Genomic DNA, 19,544 nt, shown 5'->3' on the forward strand with positions numbered 1-19,544 from the left:
GAACATGCTTAGGTGAGGTGGCCATCTTATATGCTCTTAAGAGCCAAGAAACTTGCAATGGTGGGTGCAGAGTGACAACAGTTTTGTATCTTGACGGTGGTATGTGTAAATAACGAGGAATGTAGCATGGCTTCATTATTACACAATATTCCTATTAAATTTCTATATGCTATATTACAGTTCTTTATATGCGTATAACTATGTCATGTCTTGCTGTAGCATCAACATGTTTTGCAGCCATTGTGCGTTGGGATGCCCTGGTTATTAAAACTAACTGAAGGATGGGGAAAGAGATTCATAGAAGGGGTAATTCTATAGAATTGGTTTAAATTTTGAAGGTGAGAATGTGATTACATTTAAGTGTGTGTTAACAGAGCAGAAGGAACCATTTTTGAGAGGGTTTAGTAAATTAAGTTTTTTTTTAAATGTGTCATTTGTCTCTCTAACGTAGACGTACCTGGATGTGTATCCCTTGCTCAGAAGCATCCCCTCTGTATGAGTTTATGAATTGATTAATAGAGGAGTGATGACGGGGGGGGGAGTGATGGTGGCTTTTAAGATCCACCTGCATGTGTATTGTCTGCTTCTTGTTCTTGTGTTCTTGGCATGTGGGCTGATGGCCTTTCACAGAAAGGCTTCATTGTATGACCATGCTGGCCTTAACCCAACCAGTTCTAGCGATGAGATACGACATGTTAGACAAATATAAACCAACATCATTATAACAAATATGTCCCCTTTCCTACTAGATTTAACTTCTTAATGTCATGGGGATGTGTATTGAATTTTCCAATGAGATTCACACCCACGTGGCGCTGTAAAGATCAAAACCTCCGGCACCGCGTTCATTTTCCGCTATTCATTCCCTGAACATTCTGAATTGCATTAAAGACGAAATTAAAAATGCATATGCAAATCTTGTTTATCAACACAAGCAGAATGGATTTTAGAATGACAGATGCTTTGATTAAAAATATGGATTTTGCTTTAGGATAAACCATCATTAACTAATTAAATGCCAGGGAGGAAAGCGCAAAATATATATTTTTGCCTTTACTTATGCATTGCCAGAGAAACTATGAAGCTTAAATGTCACTGCACAGCCAAAATCATACATTCTATTGAAAGTGAAAAATAGACTTGTGGAAGAATACAGGATGAACTCTATTCCAAATTTTGTTCTTCTGAATGTTCAGGGTATGTATTTTTAAACAGAAGGCTTTGTGAATGTCCTAGAACAGCAAAGAAGAGTTGTGATATATATTTTATAGTTTTTTTTTTCACATTATACACAGTAAGACCTTGTGAAAGACCCTTTTCACGTGTGGGCGTCTTCCAGCTCTTATCTGAGAAAGAGGCTGTTCATGAAAGAAATGCCATGGATTTGCAGAATGCTGGCTTTTGTTTCTCAATTTAAGAGACTGTAACCCCATCAGTGGCAAGCAGGCCTCTATGTATAATGTGTGTGTGTGTGTGTATATATATAATGTATGTATATGCATTTTTATTTTTTTATATAGCAAGTGACCTGTCCCAAACATTGTAGGGCCCTCTTATGGAAGGGCATGTGTTTTACACGGTTATTCATATGTGAGTTTACATGTTTGTTTGAAACATAGAGCTAGATGGTGGATAAGCATTCTCCCCAACATTTCAGGTGTCCAAATTGGGACATCACTATTCTTGGTGTGCCAAGAAGCGGCATGGCCACCCGAGGAGTGGGTGGGTTAGTGGTGTCACCAGGCCACCTTACCTGAATTGCCACCAAGCAACACTAGCCTCACATGGAGTACATGTGGGAGATGGTCAGGAAAGATCGGAGGACCTCACCAACTGGCCCATGCTCCCCACTGCCTGCAAAATTGGGACATTGCGGCAGCTACAATAGACAGCGTGACAGATCAGGAGGTAGTGATATAAACAATGAGGCTCATTTAGTTTGCCTGTTTTGCCTGCTGTAAAGACTCAATCTGTCATGCTTATCAGTTCAAGATAGCCAAATGGCAATCCAATGCATTTTTAAATTTACCTTATTTACCTTGCTGTATTTACCTTTACTGCTTCTGTTCTGTTTCATTCATCTGCCATCCTCTTGGTAAAGTAAACTTCCTTGCATAACATCTAAGCTTCTGACCCTCTACTTGTAGATTGACTTCTTGTTCTCTCCCCTTTTTTGAATGAATGAATGTATGTATGTATGTATATATCCCCACTCCCTTCTATCCACCAAACTATTCCTACTAAGATTCACTTAATCTTTCACGATTATTTTGATCCTGCAAACCATGCACCATTTTAGTAGCTCTTCTCTAATCTGTCTCCAGAATGTCAATATACTTCTGGAGATGTTCACATTATTCTAAGTGAAGCCTGGCCGGAGACCTGTGAAGTAACATAACAATCTTGCTCTTTCCGCTACTAATGCCTCTAGCTATACACTACCGCACCCTGACTCATTGTATCTGTTTTAGAAAGGTGTTGCAGTGCACAACAGAGATTTAGGAAGTCTAAATACCGTATCACAGAATGTGCAGTACAAGAATAAAATTGTTTTGTTTTGCTTACACCAGCGAACATTTGCAAGCATTATTTACATTTTTCATATTAAGAAATCTACTTGAATTACAAAAGTCAAAATATTATTTAGGTGAAAATAGTGATTCCTTTGAGCCCTCTGGTTGTTTGGGGAAAATTAGATTGCCATGCCTCATGTTCTTTTCCATTGTGTACAATTTATTTGCCACACGTTCTGCTTTGTGTTTGATATACATTGACAAAGAAAAAAATTAAACTGGTTTATTTTGTGACTTTTTTTTTTATGGGCACAGAAATGCTCATAACAAAAAAAAAAAACCCCTTAAAACCCACTTCTTCAGAGAAACATACCACCTTAGTTGGTAGAACGTCATTCTCACGGATACATAAGGAACAGAGAAAGGGTGACAGGTAGTGTGAGGTTCTTTGTCCTCGGCCCATTCCCTCAAGATTGTAAGCTTGCAAGCAGGGCTCTCTGCACCTAATGTATCAGATTGTCTTAGTCTGTCACTTCTAGTCTTGACATACCCCTTGAATATATGTATTGTAAGAAGTACTGCGTAAGTTGTTGGCACTATATAAATGAAAGATAATTAATAATCTGGTAATAAATAACGTTGCTTTTTGGAAGCAGTCGGAACCTGGGAGAAGATGGAGGGAGCACTGTTCCATAACCCTGTTCATTGCTTTACACAATTTTTATTCATTTTTTTTTTTAGCAATTTAGTGCTCACCCCTTCCCAGTCATTTTTGTTCTTCTTCATTAATGTTTTTAATTGTTATACTGAATCATATATATTAATATTCATATTGCACTTGTAGCTTCATTTAAAAACAGACAATAGCAGGATCAGTTTTGGCATATGCCAAATGGATGACGGAGGCAGGAGAGATCAGTGCTTTAAGACAATGAAGAAATTGTGACACGTAAAGGTGTCTTGTCTCATTTTTATGCAGATAGTGTGCTTAGTGTTTGACGTGTAGCTTATTTTATTTTGTACTCTTGAAGTTGGAATTGATATCGTGAAATCTGGGGCTACTCGATATTAGTGATTCTTACCAAGATGTTCTGTGGCTGGCTCACCTTAGCGAACGTCCTCGGGCATTAATATAGTCAGAGCCGGCCTTAGGTGTTCCGGCGCCCTGTGCGAACTACTCCTCTGGCGCCCCCCCTCACTACCCCCCCTCTGCCCCTTCAAACTACCCCCCCTCTGCCCCTTCAAACTACCCCCCCTCTGCCCCTTCAAACTACCCCCCCTCTGCCCCTTCAAACTACCCCCCCCTCTGCCCCTTCAAACTACCCCCCCCTCTGCCCCTTCAAACTACCCCCCCCTCTGCCCCTTCAAACTACCCCCCCCTCTGCCCCTTCAAACTACCTCCCCCTCTGCCCCTTCAAACTACACCCCCCCTCTGCCCCTTCAAACCGCACAGGGCGCCACACTCCAGGGGGCGCCGCCGCCGGGTCCTCCCCCGCCGCCACGGGGTCCTCCGCCGCCGCCGCCGCGGGGTCCTCCTCCGCTGCCGCTGCCGCCGCCGCGGGGTCCTCCTCCTCCGCCGCCCCCTCTGCACCTAAATGAAAACGTTGTTTTTTTTGTTGTTGGTTTTTTTAACTTTATTTAACATCGTCCATGTTAAATAAAGTTTTTTTAACTTTATTTAACATGGAGGATGTTAAATAAAGTTAAAAAAACCAACAACAAAAAAAACAACGTTTTCATTTAGGTGCAGAGGGGGCGGCGGAGGAGGAGGACCCCGCGGCGGCGGCGGCGGAGGACCCTGTGGCGGCGGCGGACCCGGCGGCGGCGCCCCCTGGAGTGTGGCGCCCTGTGCGGTCGCACAGGTCGCACACCCCAAAGGCCGGCCCTGAATATAGTCTAATAACAAACAGGACACCGTGCGGTTATCTTTAGGGATTGTGTACTGCCATGAAAAGGTTAGGCTTGTCACAACAGTTTAATACACCAGCCAGCATCCTTGGTAAGATTATTTGCAGCAGAGGCAGACTGCAGTTTCCCGTCTTCTTGTTCAACACTGGGCACTAGTCATGTCTGACAAATGTATGTGCCATATTCTTTTGAGATTGTTCCATGTAGGGAAAACTACCGTATTTGCTCGATTATAAGACGACCCCGATTATAAGACGACCCCCCAAAATCTGAATATTAATTTAGGAAAAAAAGAAAAAGCCTGATTATAAGACGACCCCATAGGAAAAAAGTTTTACTAGTAAATAAATAATAATTCATGTAAACTATTTGTTTTTAATTTCCTTTTATTTACCAACCTGCCCTCCAGTTATGCACATCTGGCCCCAGGCATGCCTTATACCCTCCTATATTCCACTCTGTCCCATGATATGCCTTTTAACCCCCTATATGCCACTCTGGCATATAGGGGGTTAAAAGGCATATCATGGGACAGAGTGGCATATAGGGGGAGACTTACATACTCAGACACTACCCACCCAGACACTTACCTACCCACCCAGACACTTACACTTACCTACCCACCCAGACACTTAAACTTACACTTACCTACCCACCCAGACACTTACACTTAACTACCCACTCAGGCACTTCACTCACCGTGATGCCTCAGCAGGCGCTTGCTGCAGCTCCCGCGGGATTACAGCATGACGCTGTGTGACCCCGCTAGGCCCCGCCTCCTCCAGAAAATTGAAGAGGTCTGTGCAGGGACAGCGCAGTACCGCCGGGTTCCGGTCTTCTGGAGGAATCTCCCCAACCGGCTCTGCTTCCCCACAGTGGGCGGGCTATCCCGGGAAGGTATGCGCTTATGCAACCTCGGCTGCTGCCGGCACTTTCGCCGGCGCTTGGTGATAGACGCCGGCAGCAGCTGAGGTTACCATACAGGAGGATCCAGGTCCCCTGCAGCGATGCGGGGGATCTGGATCTTAGTCTAATAGTCAGACCTCATTTGAGGTCTGATTAGAAGACGACCCCGATTACAAGACGAGGGTTATTTTTCAGAGCATTTGTTCTGAAAAAAACCTCGTCTTATAATCGAGCAAATACGGTATATATGCCATTGTAAACTCATTAACTTGGCTGTTATTTTTAAAAATACTGTGTAAATATTTTAATAATATCAAATGTCTAATGTGTTACTTTGCAGCAGTGTGTTCTGGCCTTGTCCGTGGGGCCAGTATCCTCTTATAACGGGACAGATTACCTTGTTGGGAGATGCCCGTTGTACAACGCTACGGAATTTTATGGCACTATTTAAAACAATAAATAATGCTCCCTAACGTGTCGCTGCTACATGGGCTGGAGAGATCACAGATGACTAACCTGATGCCACTTCAGATTCTAAGCACTGGGTTAGGGTGGGGATCTTTTATGCTAAATAGTTGTGAAAATATGAATTTACTATGGATTATATGCCTCGATGAGTTGATGCATATTGGTTTTTAGTGTGCCCCCCCCCTTGTTGCTTCTTTTGCAATGTATGCTTATCTCTGGCAGTACCCTGGTTTTCTTTGCTCTGTTTTGGTTCATCCAAAGCTCTCTCTGTCTACAGGTGTCCTTGGCTAACTAGAGAGATATCCCCAGCCATTCCGGTGTACAATGGACTCGTGTTCCTGTTTGTGTTGGCAAACTTCAGTATGGCAACCTTTATGGATCCTGGCATCTTCCCAAGAGGTACCATTTATTTCCTGGACCCTATTATATCCCTTTATATTACGGAGTTCTTAATTTGGATGGACCTTCTGTTAATTGTATGGACCTTCTGTAATAGTTAAATATTTATCCACTGGGACTCCAGCAGCTTCTGTTGCATTTGATTCCCATCTGCCGTAAAGTCAGATCCAGAGCTACAGTAACATCACAGGGAGACCTCAATATGAACTCAGCTTTGGCTCTGTCCAATCAATACTAATAAGACAAAGAGGCTGCGGATATAGAGCGATAGAACTTGTCAGACAGCAAGCTGCTTACAAAGCACAAACATAATTCTCTTATTTTACACTAATTGTAACTTTCATCTTTATTTTAAGCTAATTATCTGGAAGGAAAATATATTTCATTCGATTAACCATTTGGCTGCCAGAATAACAATGCATATGACAAAGATGCTCTCTGGAAAATACATGTATATTCCACAAAAAGGGCATTCGGAACTAATATACCGTATTTGCTTGATTATAAGACGAGTTTTTTTCCAGAGCAAATGCTCTGAAAAATACCCCTTGTCTTATAATCGGGGTCGTCTTATAATCAGACCTCAAATAGACTATGCGACTAAGATCCAGATCCCCCGCAGCGATGCAGGGGACCTGGATCCTCCTGTGTTATGCCACCCCCCCAACTTACTGGTGCATCTGAGTCCCCGGTGCTTAGTCTGGGCAGCGTGTAGAGCTCTACCCGAATCGCGTAGAGCTCTTTATGCTGCCCGGACTAAGCACCGGGGACTCAGATGCAGGGGACCTGGATCCTCCTGTGTTATGCCCCCCCCCCAACTTACCGTTGCATCTGAGTCCCCGGTGCTTAGTCCGGGCAGCGTGTAGAGCTCTACGCGATTCGCATAGAGCTCTACACGCTGCCCAGACTAAGCACCGGGGACTCAGAAGCACTGGTAAGTTTGGGGGAGGGAGTGTTAAACGGGGGGGGCATAAGGCATTTCTGGAGGCAGAGTGTTCTGTGAAATGCCTTTTTTAACCCCCTTAATGCCACTCTGCCTCCAGAAATGCCTTTTAACCCTCTATACGCCACTCTGCCTCCAGAAATGCCTTATACCTCCCTATATGCCACTCTGCCCCATAATATGCCTTTTAACCCCCTAAATGCCAGAGTGGCATATAGGGGTATAAGGCAATTCTGGAGGCAGAGTGGCACATATGGGGTCAAAAGGCATATCATGGGGCACAGTGGCATATAGAGGGTTAAAAGGTGTATCATGGGGCACAGTGGCATATAGAGGGTATAATGCATTTCTGGGGCAGAGTGGCAAGCCTGGGGGCAGATGTGCATAACTGGGGGGGCAGGTTGTAAAAAAGGAAATAAAAACAAAATATTTTTCTCAATCATAGCTTTTATTAACAAACAATTGTTCACATAGTTTAACTGGTAAAACTTTTTTCCTATAGGGTCGTCTTATATTCAGGCTTTTTCTTTTTTTCCTAAATTAATATTCAGATTTTAGGGGTCGTCTTATAATTGAGCAAATACGGTGTGTGTGTATGTATGTATGTATACTCTTATACACTCTCTTCTGGTTGGCATTCCACTGTCTCGACTCTCTCCACTACAGTCTATCCTTAATGCCGCTGCTAGGCTCATCTTCCTTGCACGTCGCTCCTCTTCTGCTTCCCCCCTCTGTGAATCCCTCCACTGGCTCCCAATTACCTTTAGAATTAAATTTAAGATCCTGGTACTGACATATAAGGCCATCCACAATACTGCTCCTCCGTACATTTCTGACCTCATTAGCAAATACTCTCCTACTCGATCCCTACGTTCCTCCCATGGGCTAAGGCTCTCCTCCTCACTCATCACCTCTTCCTTTTCCCGTCTACAAGATTTCACTCGAGCTGCCCCATATCTCTGGAATCTGCTCCCAAGGAACCTTCAGAATTCACCCTCCCTCCCCACATTCAAGAAACATCTAAAAACCCACTTCTTCAGAGAAGCATACCATCTTAGCTGCTAGAACATCCTTGTCATTGATACCCCCACAATACCCCTCACCCTTTCTCTATGCCTTATGTTTATCACCCCATTTTCCCTCTAGATTGTAAGCTTGCGAGCAGGGCTCTCTCCACCAAATGTATCGGTTTGTCTAAGTCTGTCAATTCTTGTCTTGTCATATCCCTTGAATTTATGTATTGTATTAAGCGCTGCGTAAACTGTTGGCGCTATATAAATAAAAGATAATAATAATAATAATAATATATATATATATATATATATATGTATATATATATATATATGTATATAATTTTAATAAATGAATCCTTTACCTACACACAGTGCCAGATTATAGGCCATGATGTGTTAATGGATAATTTGACAGCATGTTTAGGTTACCGTAGCCAGGAGGTGGGCATTTAGCATACTATACTGTTTCTCTGAGGACCTTATGCGCAGAACCTGTGCCAGTGTCCACACTCTAGCTTTATTTTGGCAAGGAACTGAAGCCAATGGAGGAAGAGACCTCCTGCTTCCCATTAGACCTGCAAGGATATCGCCTCTTAGCATTATTCCTATACACAGATATGATGACATAAGGCACTGATAAATGTGATACCTCAACCTCATAGTTAAAAAAAGACAAATCCACTGGAGATTTTTTTTTGACTGAATCAACTCGTGAGTACAAAACATACCAGGTCACCATTGCTGTCCTATAAAGTCCTCAAAAGTGTCTTGCTGTTTAGGGTTTTACAAATACTTAAGGAGGCTTTGTGATTATACTTAAGGAGGTTAGTGATTATACAAAAATTACAGCTAGACAGAAGAAATACAAAACAATATAAAAATCAGATTAAACATGAGAAACTCTATAAGTAAGAGAATCCATGGGAACCTTCAGATGTAAAAATCCCAAGGTGGAATATAGCGAGGAGGACACTGTTCTATCAGTGACAAGGGAAGAGAGGGGCTTAGGAGTAATTATTTACAATGACTTACAGGTAAGCAGACAATGTAATAAAGCAAAGGTAAAATCAAGCAGGGTGCTTGGTTGCGTAGCAAGAGGCATTGGTAGAAGAAAGAGGGATGTGGTTAGGCCTCACATAGAGTATTGCGTACTGAGGCCCCATCGCCAGATGGATATTGACACATTGGAGAGAGTTCAGGTGAGAGCTACAGAAATGGTAAATGGTTTGCAAGATAGAAATCAAGCACAGCTTAACAGAGAGATGGGGGGCAATAGAAACATTCTAAATACTTAAAGGGATTTAACAAAGTACAGGAGGCACGCTTATTTGAAAGGAGGGAGCAATGTTAGAACAATAGTCTAAAAGTAGATGTCAGAGGCTTAGAGGTGATGAAAGGAAGTTCGACTTTATGGAGAGGGTCGTAAATAAATGAAACGGTCTCCCAGCATTTTTTAAACTCCAGAGGGTTGAGGAAATAAACAATTTTTTTCTTATATTAGCCTGTCTTAAAGGGACACTCTAGCCATCATATGCATTTTATAGGCGAGTGTCACCTTGAATTGGTAGGTTCCCCTTTGCGATTGCATGGAGGGGTTCATCAGAATGCCCCTATACATTTGCATGGGCACCCCAGTTGTTTGTTGTGAATATTTGCCACCTAGCGGCTTTGGCTGGCCTTAGATTCATACCGGATATATGCAGAAAGATCTCCCATTTGATTTCCTGACAGCAGTTGGATGCTTTTAGGACCTTCTCCACCTCTAGCTGCAGTTCCTCGCAGTGGTCTTTGGTCACACAGGAATACCTGTGTCTGCAGAGGGAGATCCCCCTCAGCGTGTGTGCAGACTGCGGTAGGGAGAAAGGCTATTCCTCGTATACCTCTGCCTCATGCCTGGACTATTTATGAGGCCAACAGGGCCGCATACCAGTGGCAAATCGGGTCCTGCAGTGAGCAGCTGTAAGCTGGATGTATGAGCATGCACTCTGTGAAATATAAAAAGTTAACACGCGCACACGTAAGTCATTTGGTGTACCTGGCCTACAACCTAAATTAAACTAAAATAAGATGCTATTTATCAGTATTGTGCAATTAATACCGGTATATTGCTCTGCTCTCAGTCATCTGAAATGTAAGCGTTTTATTATTTATTATTCTGTCCCTTCAGCTGATGAAGATGAAGATAAGGATGATGATTTCCGGGCACCGTTATACAAAAATGTGGAGATCAAAAGAATACAAGTACGGATGAAATGGTGTGCCACATGTCACTTCTATCGCCCTCCTCGCTGCTCGCATTGTAGTGTCTGTGACAATTGTGTGGAGGTAAGACCATCACGGATCTTAATTTCTTGCATATTGTTTGACAGTTGGGTACCATTTGCTAATCTAAACTGTTCGCCTACCCTTTAAGACCATTCTGAATTTGACAGATTTTGAGGCCTAGTACAAGCAGGGTTAATGGGCGTTAAACCAAATTAACTGGTCCCAGATTGCTCCTTTAACCACTCATATGGGAATGATGGGTGTTTGTAGACTGAAACACATACCTCATGTTCAGCATTCTCTGTGTATGCCGTTTTATGTACTATAGGCAGGATATCAATGGAATTTTTCATTCACAAATCATATAAAGATTATGATTAAAAGCCATGCATGCTGCTTGTTAACATTGTGTCCTTGTTATAAAGCTGCTAGGAGCAATGGAAAGGCTTTGCAGCACCCCCTAGTGGCTACAGATGTTCATGCCGCAAAGATGCTCAATTTACTATTTGACGTATTGTTTGCTGTTTTCAGATAGTTAACCAGATGGTGCAGACTATTATAATTATAATAAACAGATTATATGGTTTCTTAGGACCTGTACTTGTCTGTATAACCCCATTCTACAGATAGTAAAACAAACCTGCACTGCCTGAGGCATGCAGCCAAATAATCCTCTTTCGTGTGAGCTAGACCCCAAAGTATTTGTATGCAGCGACGCTATAGAATAATCCATGTTCATGTCTCAGATGAAAGCATTAAGTCAAAAAGCATTAGCCTGCATAGGAACCCTTATTGCCTGTATATTTAACATGTATCTTTTTTTTTCTTTTCTTATGCAGGATTTTGATCATCACTGCCCATGGGTGAACAATTGCATTGGACGCAGGAATTACCGTTACTTTTTCCTTTTCCTGCTGTCACTGAGCACACACATGATTGGGGTCTTTACATTTGGCCTTGTTTTTGTCTTGAACCATCTGGAGATGCTTGGGGAAGTCCACACTAGCATCACGTATCCTTGCTGTAGAAAACCCCCCAAAGCATTCATTAATGCTCTCTTGTGTTTCTTTCTTTTCTCTCCTTTCTCTTTTTCTCTTTTCTTTTCCTCTTGTCTTTAGATGTCTTGCTATAAGTATCTGTAGCTCAGTAGAGTTGTTTGGGAGTTCATTAACGGCAGTTCTAAAGCTGTGAAAAGTAACATTTTTAAAAGCCCAGATTTTTCTGCTACTAATTTAAAGGATATTCTTTCATGTAGAATCTACATGATACATAAACAGTAAATACTTTACAGATTGGTTCGTCGCGCGCCCCAAAAAATACATTGTTACAACAAAGTTTATAGATGAAAGGTGAACTGTTACAGCTTTTGGTATGACTGGCAAAAAGGGAAAATTAACTTATGATGAGAACAAGAAGTTTAAATGGCGTACAAGTGTGGCTTTTTAAAATTTAATGTTTTTGAAGGAAAAAAACCTGCTTACAGGTGAAAATTTAGGTGAATATCCTATGGGATGATTATCCTTAACTGTCTTGTTCAGGATATCGGTGATGTGTGTCGCTGGGCTTTTCTTTATCCCTGTGATAGGGCTGACTGGTTTCCATATTGTACTGGTTGTGCGTGGCCGTACAACTAACGAACAGGTAAGCAATTCAAACTCTAGCCTGTATAGTGATCTAGGCTAGTTCCATTCCTCAATAATAATTCTCCTTCAAACTGTAATATGTTTTTGCAACAGGTGCTATGACATCAGGCCTATGTATCTAACAATTAAATAAACACTCGACAATTTACATTACTTGGTCTTTTTATTATGCTTATTCACAGTCTATAAACTATGAACTATAAACTTAGAATCATTTAAATTATGGGGAAATTTATATAGGGATTTTTTCCCCTTGTTTGCTGCAAAATTAGAAAGCACTACAAACTGGATTTTTTTCTTTCTTTTTTTTTTTTTACCTTTTTTTGGATCAACTTGATGGACACGTGTCTTCCCCCCCCCAGCCTATGTAACGATGTAAACAAAAAAACTATATATATAATTATATGAAAAAATGATTTTTTTTTATAACAAGATGTATGTGTTATGCTCGCAGGTGACTGGGAAGTTTAGAGGAGGAGTTAATCCGTTCACGCGTGGATGCTGTGGGAATATACAACATGTACTCTGCAGCCCTCTTTCACCTAGGTGAGTGTAGAGAGACCGTGTTCTTGATTTGTCATGGTGATTCCCCCCCCCTTGATTTTTATTTATTTATATATTTTTACTCAAGTCACTTTCATGAGTCCATTAATTTTAAAGAAAATGTCTCCAAAACAACTAGAATAAACAAAAAAACCAAAGCAGCATATATAGGTAGCTTTTGATTAGTTATGCTAGAGCTAAAGATTCCTCTTTATTATAGTAACGTTTTCTGCAGTGTAAGTAATAAATGTAAATATAAAATAGTAAAGGATGCACAACAAATGCATTCATTCTTGAACCATGGTAAATGCTTTGTTTTGATCCGTTTAGCCACAAAATAAAAATGCAGCTTGTTGAAAGCCTGGAATCAATAACATTGGCAGCAAAGTAAGGTGTGGACTTTCAGTATAAAATATAATAGTCTAAGAGTATTTAAAGTAAATAGGAGGAGTACGTTTTCACTATTATATATTTAATCTTAGACTGCTTAACGGCAGCATAGGAACCTTATCAAGGTTACTGGAAAATGTGTCACCAAAATGTACACATCTGTTCATTTAAATACCGCTCTCTGTTGGCTATTTTGAATGTAAGCACTTTACTCCTTAAATATTGACTGCTTAGGAGCGGAGGTATCATTGGCAATTTAATGCAAGCCTACCAGAGGACCCAACTCCACAAAAGCTGCTCAGTGCCTGTTTTTCTGCACTTGTCTAAACTAAGCAAAATTTCACATAATCACTTATTCTCCTTGCTTAGGTATGTGGTTGAACCAAAGAAAAAAGTGCCAATCACGCTAAAGCCTCCCTTTATTCGGCCGGATGTGTCTGAGCGGCAGATCACTGTGAAGATCAGTGATAATGGGATACAAGCCAACCTCCACCGTGCCAAGGTAATATACTGTCATAATACACATTGCTGGAATTATACTTGTACAGTATGCACTTACGTTTCATTGTAGGGGCAGAAGTGGTTGATCTGCATTAAGTTGTGTGAACAAGCAAATTTTAGTATACAATTTAATGGGGGATAAGAACAATTGCCCCTTTTTAATCTGTTCTTCATTCTTAACCTTCCTAATCAGAAGAACATTAATTGTATCTAAAATGATTTTCCTTTGGTTTACTCAGACAGTAGATAAAGCATTGACGTTTTTTTGTTCCTTACAGTCCAAAGGAAGCCTGGATAACATCAATGACAAGTCCATGGACATTCAGCCACCCTTACCCCCTAAAGGAGATTCCAGCAAATATTCTGACATGAAGGGGTCCCTAGGAGCCAGTGAAGGTAATATGACCGATCTTCGTCAGTCTATTGTAAGAGTTATGACAGAGGGTGGTAAATGCTTTAAGCCAAGCACACTAATGAAATCAGTGGCACAGAATATGATGTCTCTACATAGATCAATAATGTATAGATCAATAATGTATAGATCTGTGTGGCAGAGGCTTATTCACTAAACCACAAGTTTTCTGGTGAGTCTCATACTTCACCATGTATAATAGTTGTTCCCGCAGTGCAGTGAACATAAAATACTCTAATGTAACAAAAAGAACATTTGGTTCTAATGACGTCCTTTTATCTACGGACCTGGAGGCTGCCATAGTTCTCAGGCGTGTGATACTTGGGTGATATTCTCTGCTCAAACACCACACGGGGCCGATTTATTTTTTTTTTTTTTTGGTCAAACTGTGGTCCCCATGATGCTTGACCACCACTACATGATCGGGTACACGATATGGAAACAGACGAAAGTATATATGTTGGTTTACTCGTGGCTTAGACAGCATTTCCAATTCAGAGCATCATGATCCAGAATCTTGTTCGGTATAGTTAATCTGGAAAGGTGTAGAATGTGAAGATAGTTTTAATGGTTACTGAATGTTATACTTATTTTGTATTATTGGTAAATAACTTTTCTTTTGTATGTCAAATTTTAGAATGTGGCTTCTCACCAAAAATCATAAGCCCGCCTACTCCGGCGATGTACAAGTATCGCCCCGCATTTGGAGCTAACCCAAAAGTGCACTATCATCCAGCTACGGAACAGGTAGGCACGACCCCAACAGACATACTCTTTATGCAACTTGTCAAGGCTTTGAGCTTTACTTACATTGTGTAGGATTTCATAGCAGAGAGGTCTTACTTCATGCCTCAAAATCCCCAATTGTGCCATGGAGCCGCGGCGTGCTGGGGGGCTAGATCACCCTCTGGAATTGCAGCTAGAATTTGTCATCAGTGGCATCTTCTAACCTAAGCACGGAGACTTAAGGATTATTTCTGGGAGGGGTTCAAAGCTTCAGGAAATGGTATTTCCAATGGTGCATTTAGTTGTAAAAGTGCTACATTCAACATAAAAGGTAAAATAGGACATCATAAAATAATCTCCCTTACGGCAGCTTTGCAGTGAAGCACCTATATTACTCTAAGTGGACAGTAACCAATATTTCTTGTTTTTCAAATATTCTCCATTTCTCACTATAACCTGTTTAAGTATAACCCAAATTCTGTGTTTAGCTCTATTCAAGAGGCTCCACACATTAAAAGCCCTAATTTTGTTTGGTAAATATTGGCATTTCTCAGTCATTAGAGGAAAATAAATAAATAAATAAATAAAATGTATGTATGTATATATGTATGTGTGTGTGTGTGTATGTTCTATTTCCCATTGTAGCTGTGTCCTTGTGTATTCTGCTTTTCTATTGTATGTGTTCTTTTAATGTACGTATTAATGATTAAATTGTTCATGTTTTGCGGTTATCTTCTTTCACTACCCATGTCTACTTGCAACAATTGTAAAAGCTGGTTGTGTAACTCAGTTCTATTCTAAAGAATACATTTTTAATATCCTTATTTACGGTAGATCCCACCAAGGTACCATATTCCTGAACTCATTTAAATATTTTCTCATAAAACATATAAATGTTACGAATTACAGTAGTGCTTTGGTTTTCTTTTCAGATTGCTATGCAGGAAGGTCTGAAGGATAGTGTATTCCTGGAAGATGACTGTCGGAGCCACGATTATCAGTCAGAGCCCAACCTTGACCTCCGTGAATATAGGAAGAACTCGCTCCACAAATCTTACCAGTCCTCCCCTCTACAGCTTGATACGTTTACTGCCAATTCACGGTCCTTGAGTTTGAAGGGTTCGGGCCACCGTGAGTCTGAGAAGGCACCGCTTCAAATGGTAAAATCAGAAGGTGGCACAACTACGCCATATAAGAGTGTCTTTTCTCCAAATGCCTTGTCCAACCGAAATGGGAGCCTGTCTTATGACAGTTTGCTAAACCCCATGTCTCCAGCAAATACGAAATGCACTGCCCATACTGCAGCTGGTTCCGTGGGTTACCACTCACCTTACATGTCTGCCAAAATGTGCCATCTACGAGGAGGAGAGTGTCAAACGGTGCAGAGTTTCAGCCCTGTGTTGAACAGGGCAGCAGGACATCAGAGGGAACCTTCCCCTGTGCGTTATGACAACCTCTCCAAATCCATTATGGCCTCAATCCAGGAAAGAAAGGAAATGGAGGAGAGAGAAAAGTTGTTGCACTCTCATGCAGATTCTGTGTTTGCAGACTCGGGAGTCTATGATACCCCAAGCACATACAGCCTGCAGCAGGTCAGCTCGCTCTCGGAGAACCCACGTGCTGCCGGAGGCCGTTATGGTTCAAAGGACAATCTGCTAGCTGGGGCTCCAGGCTTCAGCTCCAGAAACCCCATCCTCCAGACCTCAGTGTCCTCTCTCTCCAGTGCGGTCTCTCGAGCACCTAGGACTTCCACCACCTCCTTACAGGCTGACCTGGCCAATAACAATATCCAGACCCACCAGCCTTTACAAGGAAGAGTGAGCAATGGGTCATACAAGTCCCCTGGCCATCAGACCCCATCATCCCCTTCCGGATTACCTAGATCTCCTTCTTATGGTGGCGCGAAGGCTGTTACATTTCTTAATACCATGGAATTTGTTGAAGGGCCTTCCATGCCAGTCCAGAGGTAAGATCAGCTGTTTCCAGATATGTCGTCTTAAGGTTTACTCTTTGTTACAAGTGGAGAAGGGGACAGTTGTTAAATGTTGTATAGTATAAAACTATGGAAATCTCACTGTATATAAGTAAACCAAATGTGAATCAGGATGTCTGTTTAGCACTGAAGTTGTTTTGTATGCTGCTTAAGCATGTGTGGTCTGATAATCTTTTAAACCTCATGCCTTGATACTTAACAGAAGTCTGGTAATATTCTCTCTTCAAACAAGACTTTTACTGTAATTACCTTTTTAAAACTGTAGTTTATACATTACATTTTCAGATTTAAAATGGCCACAGGATTCCTTTACAAGTGGAAACTCTATTTTTTTTTTTGTATAATTGATAGCATACTGTTGCATTTCAATCTCTATTTTACCTTGCTAATTACATCAACACCAGAATTCCTGCATTTAACAACTGGAATGGACACAGCTTCACGTAATTGTTACGTGAAGCATCTATGTTGAGCTGTACGTGGTTTCAAGCTATGTATGATAAACCTGACCCCAACTGGTTGTCCTTGGGAGAACCAATTACCACCATCAAATGCCCTTCGTGTGATTTTAGTGGTTATGGTTCTCATGGCAGAAGTTCCTTGTGGTGTTACTGTTTAGCAACTTCAGACTTAATGCTAAACCCTCTCCTAGTAAAGACGTGTAAAATGCCAATTTTCAGGATGGTCGGTATGATTACAGTGTTTTGAATTGGAATATACATTCAGGTATTGTCTTACTCCGTTATGTGGGAATAAAATTTTCACTTTTCGAAATTTGTAGCAGAGCCTTCTAAGCTCTTTTGCTTACACGGTCTGGGTGTGGGAAAATGTAGGCATACATTCTGACCAAATACAGATATGGAGATACATTTCAAAAGCTCCGCTCTGTGTTACAAGAAACTGCCCCTGTTTCAGAGGCTATTGCAGGGCTGGCTTCCTACGTTCCCAGACAGCATAATTCTGGCCTCCATTTGGGACAAGTAGGTAAAATTAATTCTGTGTTCAGTAGATCACATTATTCTGTTGGTGTTAACTGCATCTACGTAGAGTAGACCACTGTTCTCCTTCTAAATGTTTCAATTCAGCTTTCTTCCATTACATCGCTTACCTTTTGGTATAATTGCTTAAGATAATATGTAATACTGCTTTTTTTTAATCTTTCTCAGGGAGGAGCTGCAGTTGAAGGCACCTCATGTTAAAATAAATGGACAGCCAAAGGGTTTATCGAGGGGTGAGTGTCGGCTGGGATCCACCTCAAGCTCTCAGGGCACCACAGTAAGCCCTTCCAGGCACTCTAGTGTTAAGAAGGTATCTGGAGTGGGTGGCACGACGTATGAGATATCGGTTTAGTTTGAGACACTCACAGCAATGTTCGAACTGCAGACTTTGAACCAATAAAGAACTGCATTCAAATTTTGTGACTTCTTTTGCCAATCAGCTGGAGTGTTTATACCTTGGACAGAATGACAGGACATGCTGTCAGCAGAGGTCACAATATTGCTGACTAAAGGACAATACTCGGTATTGCTAACAAAAGAAGAAAATAAATCAGAAGCCATTGTACGTGTGTCTGTCCAAACAAACTACAACAAAAGGAGAAGGAAACATTGTTTTAAAATATTGTGATGTGAGAGGAGTGGCACCAGAATTTTATTATTTTTTTTTAATTTTTATTTTTTGGGAAGTCCGAAATTATGTCAGGAGTGGGCCCGGTTGGGAACCTCTACTTCTGCAATGAAGAATCCTAAGAGCTACAGATCAGGACAGAAAAATAAACCCCCCAAAACTGCCCCTCTTCCACCAGTTGTGCGGTGCTAGCTTTGCCTCCCCATGCTGAAGTATCCCCTATGTTCCTGACATTGTAACACTGTTTGTTTAGAGATGCTCTGTGTATTTTGTGTGTGTGTGTTGCCATGAGCCTGAAGGATGGGAAGATGCTTCCCTAAATCTTGCCACAAAGCATTTCACATGGTTTCATTTTTCAAGAGAATAAAACATAGTAGCCACCTTCACAACGCAAAACTAGAATTAACCACAGTGTATGCTAAAGGTTTGTTACAGGGTAAACTCTTCCAACAGTGGATACAGAACATCCATGGGAAAAGAAAAACTAGAGGCTTAAAGTCGAGTGGAGAATTTCAAGTTTGCCTATCTGGGCTAACAAGTGATAGAGTGTATTATGTGAAGATGATGTGTTGTCCATGGTTTTTAGATCACGTGTTCTTGAGAATTTTTATTTAGCCCTCTGTTAGGATGGAAGAGAGCTTGCAACCCAAAGGGCATGCCTCTGATTCCATTTGTGGTTTTGCAGAAAACCTTCAACGATACAGCAGAATGTTGCATTATCAGCCCTATTTGAAAATTTGACTACTTTCCCGGTGGGCTGTTCCTCCAAGGTCTAGCAGTCATTTTCAAGCATGCACAACGTGTCTTGCCTTAAATAACACAAGTGAGACTAGGTATCCACAGCAATATGAACTGGAACAAAGATTTCTTTTGCAATCAAAAAGATGATGGGGCAGGAATAATTCCACTGTGCTGCTTGCTAATTCTTTAGCGGGTTTAGGTAGTTTAAAAAAAATAAAATATTATTATTTTTAATATTAATGGAAATTGTTTTGTTATACAAGGAAATTAACGATGAGAACTCTATTTTCCTTCCAAAAAATGCTTTACTGTAAGGACTACTAGAAACACATAAGGCCAGGCTGTAGCATGTCAATATGTTTCTGACCCCACCAACTGAATTGATTTACTTCTGATCAGAGATTCTACCTCATCGCAAACTTGTATCGCGTTTGGAGATCAGTTAAGAGCGCACCGGATATAAGGGTCCCATACCTAAGAGAAATGAGAGAGGGTGTGTTAATGGGGAATCTGCATAAAAAGGCAATGCTGTTAACATTTTTAGATATTTTAGT

General features: G+C 41.2%; 1 protein-coding gene across 1 annotated transcript in view; it reads left to right on the forward strand.

Moving 5' to 3' along the window:
* ZDHHC8 (zinc finger DHHC-type palmitoyltransferase 8) overlaps positions 1-18,399 on the forward strand; it is a 32,635-nt gene extending 14,236 nt beyond the window's left edge. The window contains exons 2-11 of the mRNA XM_053471460.1: positions 6,073-6,194; positions 10,318-10,475; positions 11,255-11,427; positions 11,954-12,056; positions 12,513-12,604; positions 13,361-13,493; positions 13,771-13,888; positions 14,542-14,651; positions 15,563-16,596; positions 17,790-18,399. Coding sequence (XP_053327435.1) covers positions 6,073-6,194; positions 10,318-10,475; positions 11,255-11,427; positions 11,954-12,056; positions 12,513-12,604; positions 13,361-13,493; positions 13,771-13,888; positions 14,542-14,651; positions 15,563-16,596; positions 17,790-17,973 — 2,227 coding nt within the window. The 3' untranslated portion in view covers positions 17,974-18,399. The remainder of the gene's footprint in view (positions 1-6,072; positions 6,195-10,317; positions 10,476-11,254; positions 11,428-11,953; positions 12,057-12,512; positions 12,605-13,360; positions 13,494-13,770; positions 13,889-14,541; positions 14,652-15,562; positions 16,597-17,789) is intronic.
* Positions 18,400-19,544: the final 1,145 nt, after the last annotated feature.

This window comes from Spea bombifrons, chromosome 1 (assembly GCF_027358695.1).
Source record: "Spea bombifrons isolate aSpeBom1 chromosome 1, aSpeBom1.2.pri, whole genome shotgun sequence".
NCBI classification, from domain to species: Eukaryota; Metazoa; Chordata; class Amphibia; order Anura; family Pelobatidae; genus Spea; species Spea bombifrons.